This window comes from Thermobia domestica, chromosome 17 (genome assembly GCF_964235325.1).
Source record: "Thermobia domestica chromosome 17, izTheDome1.hap1.1, whole genome shotgun sequence".
NCBI lineage: Eukaryota > Metazoa > Arthropoda > Insecta > Zygentoma > Lepismatidae > Thermobia > Thermobia domestica.
The window spans coordinates 43,339,051-43,352,158 of NC_137470.1; the positions used below are offsets into that span (position 1 = coordinate 43,339,051).

The 13,108-nt window shown below is 37.3% G+C and overlaps 1 protein-coding gene across 1 annotated transcript; it reads right to left on the reverse strand.

Moving 5' to 3' along the window:
* Positions 1-434: 434 nt before the first annotated feature.
* LOC145673997 (ras-related protein O-RAL-like) lies at positions 435-1,064 on the reverse strand. Its single transcript, XM_081743824.1, has one exon. The coding sequence runs from the start codon at positions 1,062-1,064 to the stop codon at positions 435-437; it is 630 nt and encodes a 209-aa protein (XP_081599950.1).
* Positions 1,065-13,108: the final 12,044 nt, after the last annotated feature.

Sequence of the window (13,108 nt, forward strand, 5' to 3'; positions counted from 1 at the left end):
TTAAGTTAGCTGTTTGACAGAATAATTACAACATAAATGAATCATATAATGATCTGATCATCGGATCAGTTCCAAACAACTTCGGAACAGTTCCGAAGTCTCCTTCTTAGAACTGATCTTAAAAATCAGTTTACCCATTTTACGGAATCATACATTTCATAGTCTCGTAAAGCCATTAACATAAGTAATGCTTAATCCAATATATCTCATAATACAGTCGGCGATAGAGAAAATGGCGAATAAAACAGTTTCATATAACAAGTTGCCTGATATTAAGTTAATCATTTCGGGGAATAATACCGTTCAGTTCCCTTATTTCACGAACTTTACTTACATTTCTTGCAGTTGATGCGATACTGTGACAAACTGATGTATTTACCAATCACAACCAAAACAAGAAGTAGAGTATTACACTATAAATTGCGTTAGCAATTTCAAAGAATCACGCAACATTTTGTAGTGTCCTCACTTCTGGAACTGACGTTTTCAGATGGTTCTACCTCGAATTCTGAAACTAACTCCAAATGATATTCCACTAATTTTTGATACGCAACCTTTTCGACTATCCATCTAAAGGCAACATCCACAAACTCCCTAGTTTTGGCTGAGGTTTCGATGTATGGTATTTTCCATTCAGCAGCCTTCTTCACACCCTCTGTATATGAAACTTCTCTTTGTATCAGATCTCTCTTGTTACCAATCAGAATAACTGGAGTAGCTTCTCCCTTGAGTTTCAATATGAGATTCATGTAACTGTCCACAGCATTAAAAGATTCCCTGTCTACCAAGGAAAACACACACAGGAATCCTTCTGCACTTTTCATCAATGCTTCAATTTCATCATGCTTAGAAATCTCTGCGTCAACCAAATATGTTCTTTGACGGCCATTCAAATACACAATATCCTTCTGGTGACACAGTGGTGCTGCTTCATATGAGTGTCGAAATTGTCCATAAGCAATCTGATAGATGATGGATGTGCAACCCACTGATGTGTCACCCAATACAACTACCTGATTTATTTGCGTAGGGACTTCCCTACATGGAGTACGACTTAATGCCATATTTTATATACTACTAATAGTAAACTGGTTCGAAAAATAGATTCTTTACATAATGGATTTGAAGACGGATGCTATACACTTAGCAGCTTCCCTGCTTATCACTTAAGTGTCACAGTGTATCTTCCAAGTGTGACACGTTATGCAACTTACTTATGGCTTTCTTGCTGGGGTTCGGAGAGCCACCAATTTGCTACTCAAACAAACCGGTGGGAAACGAAGATAGTACCCGGTTAACGTGTCGCTATACAAATCAGAGGAAAGAAATAAAATACATGACAAAATAATTTATCATTTACATACATAACTCATTTACCCAAGTTTAAAGTCGAAACTAATGTCCTCATTCCGTTTTCATCTTCGCAAATACTGGGAATCACAACGCAACTGAAATCATGATTTTAAGAACTTTTGGTACAGTACTGAGTGTATGGGTAAAATTGCGGACGATAAATGATTCTTAAAAGGGGAAATTTGTCACATCGCAAAATCAGCATGCGGTATTGAATATGATGAACTAAACGCAAATTTTGGATTGCGTTGACGCAATCCGATACTGAATGAGGTCGAGAAATACTTGTTGGAAAATTAATATTCTTTTTCTTAATTACTTCGTTATTCTTTTGCAAAATATTTACACTGAGCGACACAACTATCCCAGTTATTTTAGACAATTTCCGGTGGGAATTCCATTACACAGGGGGTAAAAGTAATGCTGCGAAAATACTTGTAACCCTTTTTGATCATGATCAGAGATTGCTCCAGGGGGTTTCGCAGCTCCGGATGGGACATACCTGCAGACTGGCCCTGAAATCATCACTGCAATACCTAATCTGCAGATATGAGGGGAGTCACCATTTTTGTACGAGATGTACCAAAATTTTTCTCCTTTGCTTTTAAACAAACATTCAAAACAAGTGCATCGTTTCTAAATGTTAATACTAGGGATGGCCAACTTTTCCGGAATTTAGAAATCAAGTAATTCGGAAAAATTCGAAATTTTCCAGAAATTTGGGATGTTCTGTTCCGGATTTTTTCCGAAATTCGGAATATTCTAAATTCCGTTTTATCCCGAAATTCGAAATATTCTAAATTCCGGATTTTTTCCGAAGTGTAGATTTTCTCTGAATTCCGTATTTTTTCCGAGATCTGAAATCTTCTAAATTTCGGAATTTTTCCGAAATCCTGATTTTTGTAAACTCCGGAATTTTCTTCCGAAATCTGGAATTTTATAAATTCCGGAATTGGTCATGCCTAATTAATACCCTGTTTACAGTTAATACCATTATTATACGTATTGGAACTGAGTTGACAATGTCAAAAGAATTGAGTTTCGTTTCTTGCAAAGTTTAAGAACACCACATAAAACAATTGAGCAGAAATTCTTAGATTAATAATTTATTAGACTTCGAAATTATGGTATGCAAAAGGGTCGGAAGTCTTACAGACGCCGTCCGTCGGTCAACAGGCATCAGAAAAAAAAAAGATAAGAGATATCGAGATACTTTATTTTTTCAATCGGTTTAGCGTCCCAAGAATAGGTTCCATCTCCTCTGTTAACTCTCTATTCAAACCAGAAGTGGTTCAAATTAGTCATTTCCAGTTTCACCACTTATCACCGTAGATAAAAATGTTAATAGATAGCAGCAAGCGATTTTCTGCAATTGATTCAGTGTATCAACAGACTATACTGACACAACCACCAATACTCTACGAGAACCGGAAGTGGTTGAAGTTTACTATTCCGGTTTCTATACTTAATTTTCATAGAGCAAAGGCAGTAAGATATATCAAAATGAGGTTTTCAATTGATTCAACATCCCAAGAATAGGTCAATCACCGTTAACACTCTTTTGAAACCGGAAGTGGCTTAACACTTAACGAGTTTTCGTTACCATTTGGCTACACATGTTTTGATCTTGCCTATTGCCTTTGAAGAGTATTATTTTCAGGTATTGTTCGTTGTACATATTTGTGCACATACTTTTTGCGATGGTAGTAGAACAGCTATTCCTCCCTGTGAATTTTACGCGGTTAGTAGTCTGTGAATATGTTGTTTTGCAAGCAGTATCGGAAGCATACATAAAAATTAGTGAACCGTTAGGGGTTAAATTAACGAATTTTAGCTTCAGTATTTATCAGCATGTAGCAAAATTCTCTTAAGAACAAGTGCTTTTCTGTAAACTATTCCAGATTTCAATAGAACATACCATCACAACCCGCAACACTGTACCATAATGAGAAGTGGTTGAAATTTACTGCTAATTCCGGTTTTGATGCTGATTTCGGTAGAGCAAAAACGGTAAGAGATATTGAGATGCGTTTTTCTTCAACTGATTCAGCTGCCCAAAAATAGGTTCTACGTTCTCCTTTAATCCTCTATTCAAACCGGAAGTGGTTAAAATTAACCTTTCCAGTTTCAACATTTATCGCCATAGAACAAAAATGGATATATGTAGCGACAGACAGTTTTCTGTAGTCAATTCAAGTTTTCAGGAGAACATACCATCACAACTAGCAACACTCTGCCGAAACCGGAAGTGGTTGAATTTTATAATTACTTCCTGTTTCAGTATTGATTTCCGGTAGAGCAAAAATGGTAAGATATATCGAGATGCAGTCTTTTGGAATCCCTTCAGCTTCCGATTCCAATTCAATCTGGAGTAGTAGGCCCCCGTTATATCTAATCGAGTCAGCAAAAATGTTTGTAACGTCATAGGTCAAAGGTCAATGACCTTGGCCCACCCCTTAAATTTTGGCAAGGGTACCTTGGGCCACCCTAAAATTTGGGAGGGGTACATAGGACCACCCCGTTAAATTTTGGAAATTGCCAAATTTAAATTTTGGTATGGTAGCCCGGGACCAGGGTATGTACCTCTATCAATACTGGGGGTCTATCTCGTGCCGTTTCATGGGTAAAAAATTGCCAAAAAGTCAAATTTCGTTTTTTTCTACCTAATTTATCCCCTTTGATGAGGTGTTATTACCTTATATAGTTATATGAGTGTATACAGGAGTTTATTCCCTTTCATAAGGCACGGGTATATTGATGCACCCTTTTAAATTTTTGGAAGGGGTACCTTGGCCCACTTCTTCAATTTTGGAAATTGCCTAATTTAAACATTTGGTATAATAGTATAGGACCCTAATATACAGGGTGGTCCACCTCGTTCCCTTTTAGGGGTACAAAATTGCCAAATTATAAACGTAAGCAATACGTTGTACCACGTGTTTGATTTTGACCTAATTTATTCCCGTTGATGTGGTCCTATTACGTTATATGGTTATGTTGTTATGTATAGGTGTTCATTCCCTATCATAAAACACAGGTACATTGATGCACCCCTTTAAAATTTTGGGAGGGGTACATTGACCTACCCTTAAATTTTGGAAATTGCCCAATCTAAACATTTGGTATTATAGTATAGGACCCTAATATAGATTATTATAAATGTGGGTGGTCCACCTCGTTCCCTTTTAGGGGTACAAAATTGCCAAATTTTAGTACAACCACGTGTTTGGTTTTAGGCCCATTTTATCCGCTTTGATGGGGTTATGTTACCTTATATGGTTATATGGGCGTATACACGGGTTCATTTCCTATCATAAGACATGGGTATATAGTAGAAGTATTGAAATTTCTATCCCACAAACAGATTTCCGCCTTTGATAAGAGATATCAAATGTTTATTGATTGATAATGACATAATCTATTGATATGATATGTTATCTAGTGTGTCACGATCATGTGACTGATGAAATTGAGTTAGGGTAGAAGTTTTTTTTTTCGTGGAGGAAGTTGAATGACCCCCAAGGTCACAGTAGATCTCTACTGCATGATTCCTGGTTGAAAACCACCCCCAGCTTTTTTATTGGTTCGTAATATGTAAAATATTACTCGATGTTAAAATAACATATTGAACAATGTGAGCATAGAAAACCCCCTGCTTGTAACGCTCCATGGCTTACGAGAGATCACCACAACCTATACAAAGGAATCTATGATTACTTGATGAAGCATTGAACGCAGGACCCTCCAGGGACACACCGTATAGCCCCCCAGGGCCCTTCACTGCTTGTGACCCTCCAGAGACCGCCACCACCTATACAAAGGAATCTATGATTAGCTGATGACCCTCCAGTGACGACCTATAGAAAAATGACCCCCAATGAATTAAAATAAAATTGTAACTATGTGAAATCCCCCAAGCTTATGTGTTTTTAATTCCCTCGCGATGAAGAATCGAACAAAGTAGTGGTACCTCGTAAAGGTAGTTCAACCCTTTAGGTCAAAATTCAACCATTTGGTGCCAAAATAATAGCATTTGGTATTGATTAGAAGCTTGTCCGCCATTTATGAGTGTTTATTGTTGATTGTAAAGCATGTGTAATAAATTATTGTTAATGACATGTTGGTTCCCTTATTCTTTGTACTCAAGAAGATATTTGAAGAATGTTGTGGGTGGGGGTGAGGGAAGTGTATATTGTTTCCATTATTTTTATTGTTTACAGTGTAGCAGTTTGACCTTGAGTATACACAGGTGTACATTTGGAATTTCTAAGAAAAGCTTATGTTGTTTGGGGGAGAGATAGAACACAGGTTTGCGTTAAAATTTTTCTATTGTTGACAGATAAGTAATTCGACCTTGAATAGTCACGTACGCATGGGAAAAAATCCAAGACTTTTTTCTTTTAATGATCACGTGATAGGGACACTTGTATGAACTTGTTGTTAGGATGCCATTTTGTTGTGACGTAAATGCTTAAATACAGAGTTTTATGTATTTTGCTATGGCTCCCGTACGAAAGTTAGTTTTTAGCGAATTTGACGACGAGGAGACGCTAGTGTTTTCTGTGTTTTTATTAACTGTGTGTTTTAAAAACTATAAATGTATACGTACGTTTAAATATTATTTCCTGCGAACAATGCACGTTGAATCTTCAACACCGGTGTTCTCTTCTTCATGATACTGGAACTTTTGCTGTACAGCATTTATCCAACGAAATAACTCTTATTGATTTGTTTGAAGTGTTTGAAGAACATCATAGTGAAATCTCAAGTATAAACTTTATACGAAAAACGCGAGAATGTAATTTGGAATTTGTAGGACAAATAATTCTTTTTTTGTTGAATCGTAGACATGAAATTTCACCACGTGTTAATGAATACATTATCGACATACAAGGTTTTAAGATTTCAAATAATGAATTTATTATTCGTGAATTTTGTTTAATTGCATGTGATGATACAGTAAATTTCCGCTGTTTAGTAAAATCTCCGATTGAATACAATCAATTATCTTTAGGATGTCAGAAACAAGTTGATTGGTTAATATCAAACTTACATGGACTAACTTGGAATAATAAAAACGGATATACAGTATCACATATACGTATCCTTGTATATCAATTATGTTTGCAAGATGCTACCTTTTATTGTATTGCAGAGAAATCCATTTGGATTAAGAAACTATTTAGTTAGATAATGTTATTGATCTTGAATCAAAACAATGTTCACCATTAAATGAATTATGTGCAAATGTTATGAATGAATATTGTTCTTTTCACGAAAAAAATATACAACTTGAGAGAAATCAGGTTGTGCATATCGAAATGCACAATAACTTAATTTTTGGTGGAAGTTTCAACGATCAACAGCATTAACTAACACGTTTTCAATGATGTAACTTTACCTTTTTTATTTTCATGTTTGTGAAATAAAACACATGAAGTAAAATTTGAAACTTTTATTTAAAAAAATCTTTTTTATTTATACATTTATGTACATAATATATACAAACAATAAACTTATTATTTCAGATAAATATTTTGTTTTCTTTTTAAAAATTTATTTACGTGCTTATATACAATTTTATCATTATTTTTTAGTTTTGTCTTATGAAATAAACTTAAAGTTTTTTCAAATGAATTATTGCGTACTATATGATACATGAAAAATAATACAAAATATCCGCACAACACGGATTCTTCGTGTTGATATGCTTCACTATTTACATAATAAACTTCAGTATTTTTACATAAGAATGAATGAATTTCTTTTGGCACAGGCATTCGTAAACTATCGAAATTAAAGCCTTCGTGATATTTGTTTATGTATAGTCCAACCCAATGACTTTCTGCGGAATGTGATGTATCAAGATTAATGATTAGTCCAACAGGAGTTTGCACTGTTTGTGGAATTGTATCAATGGAATAAATTCCATTCACATATGATCCAGTTTGTTTATCATTGAGAAGAACTTTTAAAATTTCATCTGTATACATGATTTTTTATTTCTTTAACGTAGTTGGAAAATATTTATCGCTGGTATTGTTCACAAACAAAACATAATCATACACTTTTCCACATTCACTGTATAATAAGGCTTCATGTACACTGCACTTGTAATGTCCAAAGCGATGATTATAATGCGCACACTTTGACACATGAAATTCTAGAGATGTGTACCGTGGACAGTCCAAATCCTAGAGATTGATAATATCACGTTGAAGAATTTCCTGCAGAAAGTCCTGACGTTTCCGGATAATACATGTAGGATTTTCTATTATTACAGATTCAATTGCTTCTCGCACTAATGCATAGAAGCTTTCAAAATTAATTTTTTCAGAGGTTCTATGGTTCAATGTTATCCCGCGAATTTTGTAGATGTGCCGAAATTCCCCTGAGGCATTTCTAAGCCTCATAAATAATTTTCGGATCCTAAAGCGATCAGAGTGATAAATTCCCACCTTTCATGAATTTCATCCGTTAAATCCCCAAGATAATTACCCAACTGTAACACGGGTTCCTCATCTTTCCGTTGCAAAGAAATAATACTGTCCGTGTAAAGTGCACGTTCAGGTCCTACAGCAGTTTGAAGGTCATAAATTAAAGTCTCGCCCAAGAAGTAATAAATGCGGCCAAGACATTGGAAAATCCTAAAGGGGTGTTATCATTTTCCAAGTCCTTGTAGTTCATTAGTAATTGATTATCACCGACTGGAATCACTGAATGAACTTCATATCTTGCTGATGAAAGGTACCTAAGAAACTCTTCTGGGTTTTTGAGGATTGTACACTTCATCGTGTCCGAGCGCTGACTCCATTTCCCATACAGCGAATTAAGATGTAATTTCGCTATAGCGCGCAAACCCGAGTTCTTCCTTATATTATTATAATTTAATTTAATACTTTCGTGAGCATAATATTCATCGATATATTTCTTTTTGTCTTTTTCGTTTTGAAAGAAGCAGGAAAACCTGAGGCTTCCTGCTTCATTTCAAGAAAGGAGTTCACGTAATTCCCAAACAGACCACCTGAATTCCCTTCTGGATCCATGAATTCAGACTCCCAAATTTCATGAATATCGATGATCTTATAACCTCTTTTAAGAGCAAGATGTAGCTCTGGAGTACAAAATGTACTTGTTATTGCGCGATCCATTCCTTCATGTGTACATTCCCCTACAACTTCATTTCCTTCTTCTTCCATACATGTTCGACAAAATCCAAAAAGTAAGCGTCCACCTGCCACATATGAGAGAATAGGAAAATGCATATGTTTTGGAGGCATGATGGTACATTTCACTAGCCCATGAGTATTTTCCACCTCTAGAAAATCCGGCCACCTGTGAATCGTAGGCATTCCAATCGGTATTGGTCTACGTGCCATTACAAAAGAATATAGAGATGTAATATCGAAATATCGAATGACATTATCCTTTGCAACATATGTTCTGAAGACTTCAGTACGACCACCTTGATATGCCATTCTTGGAACAATAGGATCCGCTAGATGATTACTATATTCTTTAATGAACTTTTGTAAATCTTCATCTGTCTTCACCATATTGTCCCAAGTACATTCCCGGATCTCGTGTAACTTTATACCAAGATTTTGAATGTATTCTCGACGTCTCATGGTTTGTTCGTACCGTCTTGCATACGTGTCGCAAGGATCCTGAGAACCATGAACGACTTCATCACGGTTGTTAGGAACACATGAAACACACCCGTGGAAATTGCATCCATCAAATTCATACGCTGTATTCGTACTTCGTTCATATCCGTGAACCTTGTATTTACCGAAGCGTACCTCTGGACCAGTCCCACAGTACTGGATATTCCTACCAAGTTGATGTTCAACATATTTTAACTACAAGAATGCTTTTGTACTTTGTCGCTCATTATGTTGAAATCCCTTTGGCGGAATTACAGCAATGGTATTCTCCGGTAAGTACAGGGCACGATACGTTTTCATACTTAGCCCTGCAACCGTGGAACAAGCAATAAAACATTGGAGCCTGTTCGTCTTCTCTTCTATGATGTTATTAAATTTGATGATAGTTTCTGTAAGAATTCTAACGTCATTTTTACAGTAAGCCAACATTTCCTTTTGCAGATCATACTCCTCGCAACTTGCAGCACGTTCTTGGTGCCAGGCGATTAGTTATTGTCTCTCTTCCGTGCTTCGCGTGTCAGGATCAATATATTCTATAGCGGGAACCGGACCTATATAATTTTGATTTTCTAAAGTGTGAAATAAATATGGGAAATCTCCCTTCTTCAAATTTCCTGATAGGCATAAAGTTTTGGGGAGTTTACTTAGTTTGCATCCAAGGAACAAATACGGGTCACGGAAGAAGAATCTATTTGCAATATTCATACAAAATATTTTTTGATCCTGTACCAGAACATCAGGAACTATATGTTGCTTCTCAATTAGCTTTCTTAAGCAGAAGATACCATCAAAACGCCCAGAATTGTGCGCTAAAACTACTATACGCTGAAACATTGGATGCGCCATTAAAAGATGTTTAATGAAGTCATCCATTGCTTTAAAAGAAAACGATCGATTTCCATTTTTATCGCCGAAAAAGTTGCAGGGATCATCCAAATATTTACTCATACAGTACGAACATGTACAGATGGTGATCAGAAAAATGGAAACATTTGTAGTTGGCAACACGTCAGATGTATGTGTTATCAGTGGGGTCGTGGCGCCCGCAGCGCCGGACCGCTGGTGGTTGTGTGTTAGGTCGGTCTCTATACTACGTCAGGCGCAGTGGAACATCAGTGTCCAGTGGTTGCAGCAGACGAAGGTAGTGTAAAATGGGAGATCTCTCAGATTTTCAAAGAGAGCAAATTGTTCGTGCACGGTTATGTGGAGTGAGTGTGACGGCAGTTGCTACTGTGTTAGGTGTGTCGCGTGGGACAGTGTCGAAGGAGATGACGGCCTACACAACACACGGGAAAACCACATCGGAGAAGCGGAACAATGGGCAGAAGAAAATCATGAGTGACAGGTCACGCCGGGTATTAAAGCGCATTGTCACGTTGAATCGTCCTGCCACTGCGGAGCAAGTGACGGAGGAACTCAATCAGCACCTCCACCCTGTTTCGACAATCACAGTCCGCCGCGAATTACATGACATGAACTTATGGGGTCGTGTTGCAGGGGGCCAAACCGCTTATCAGTGTCATAACGCTTTCGCACGCCGCAAATGGTGCCGCGACCATGCAACTTGGACCATTGAGGACTGGAAACGTGTGATATGGTCGGATGAGTCATTCTTCACCCTATTCCCAACCACGGGCGTGTTTATGTGTGGAGAACGCCCAAAGAAGCTTATGATCTGCAGTGTCTCCGCCCAACTGTGAAACATGGCGGCGGCACGGTGATGCTGTGGGCCGCCATATCATGGCTTTCATTGGGTCCTGTGGTCACACTTAGCGGACGAATCACTGTCAACGATTATGTCGCAGTTTTAGGAGACCACTTGCATCCTATGGTCCGGATGTTGTTCCTGGACAATGACGCAATCTTCCAGGATAATAATGCACCCATTCACACAGCTGGCGTTGTTGCAGCGTGGTTTGAGGATCATCGGGATGAAGTTCAACCCCTCTCCTGGCCCGCTCAATCCCCAGATCTCCAAATAATTGAACATCTGTGGTCCGTCTTGAAAACACGACTCCGGCGACGATTTCCACCTCCATCCTCTCTCACAAAACTGGCCGATGCCCTGCACGAGGAATGGTGTAAGATTCCACTTACTACCATTCACGACCCCTATGCCTCCATCCCACGTCGCATCAAGGCTGTTCTGAAGGCGAAAGGTGGCCCGACACCATATTAATCTGGTAAGGTGTTTCCATTTTTCGTTCAGGTGTTTCCATTTTTCTGATTACCATCTGTATGTCTGCTACAAATCAGGACTACTTCATGTTCCCTTCCGCAATTCTCTTCTTCAGGCATTAAAATCGTTTCAATATCATATGCAATGTACATAAACCTTTTGATATGTGTAGGCTTCAATTTTTGCACAAAGCATTGATGATTAGGTTCTACGTGAACCTTATACGTGGCACAAAAATGTTCACTACACTTATGTGCAACTTTTCGAAGTCAACTTTCAGTCATGCGATTACAGTCGGGACAGAACTTTACATAATGACACTCACTAAAGCCAGCTTTATTACGTGCCAAATGATTATTAAAATATTCACCCTCAGTAAACTTTCTATTGCATGCATCACACTTGATCTTTTGTAATGTCAGATTTTGGTAATGCTGCTTATTGCATGCTAAACACCTCAATTCACATTTGTGATTATGTAATTGTTCATCGTATGCTTCCAAACACTTTGTAGCATACCATCAAAACGCCCAGAAGTGTGCGCTAAAACTACTGTGAACTGAAACATTGGACGCGCCATTAAAACATGTTTAATGAAGCCATCCATTGTTTTAAAAGAAAACGATCGATTTCCATTCTTATCACTGCAAAAGTTGCAGGGATCATCCAAATATTTACTCATACAGTACGAACATGTATGTTTGCTACAAATCAGGGCTACTTCATGTTCCCTTTCACCATTCTCTTCTTCCGGCATTAACATCGTTTCAATATCATATGCAATGTACATAAACCTTTTGATATGTTTGGGCTTCAATTTTTGCACAAAGCATTGATGATTAGGTTCTACGTGAACCTTACACGTGGCACCACACTTATGTGCAACTTTTCGAAGTCAAGTTTCAGTCATGCGATTACAGTCGGGACAAACCTTTACATAATGACACTCACTAAAGCCAGCTATATTACGTGCCAAATGATTATTAAAATATTCACCCTCAGTAAATTTTCTCTTGCATGCATCACACTTGATCTTTCGTAATGTCAGGTTTTGGTAATGCTGCTTATTGCATGCTAAACACCTCAATTCACACTTGTGATTATGTAATTGTACATCGTATGCTTCCAAACACTTTGTACAATATTTTCTATTTTCTAGGAACGAAGTAATGCACTTAATTCGTGCGAAATGATCAACTGTAACACCTCTTTCATAAAAAAATATACATTTGTTTTGGAGCAGGAGTTCCAGGGACAAGTACCTTATATTTACTTTCATTAACGGATTCATCTCTTACATAAACAACAATTTGATAATTTCCAGAAAATATTTCTGGAAAGCATCAAAATCGCTTAAATCGCAACCATTCTTTGCTTTAACATTTACATTTGCTCCGCTACAAAGTCGCTCTGCTTTGCTGTTCCAAATTTTATCGTTATTTCTTTTCAAATTATACACTAAATTTACTTCCTTCATATTTCTCCAAATACCAAACAATACACTTTAGCAAGCAGAGCATGTCAGATCCGTTAATATAAACAATATGGCGGTTAAGAATTTTTTCCATGTGTTCATAACGGGCGGATTACAATCATTCCTAATACCTTGCCCGCTTACGTTTTAGCTTTATAAAACCGAAATTGGAATTCATTTCCGAGGAAGAATTCTTATTGGAATTTAATATATTTTTTAATGAATTTAAAATGACCTCACCACTTAAATCGCTCTTCCTTCTCGAAGGAATATACGCTGTTTTTTGTTTCTACTGTTCGAGCTATCGATACAGAGACCAACGTAATCTGCTCGTGCGTCAGCGAGAACCTCGTCTGACGAAAAATTAACCAATTTCGTAATATATCCTTCCGGATTTTGAATATTGTGTTCGCCGGAAGGACGAATTGCGATTTC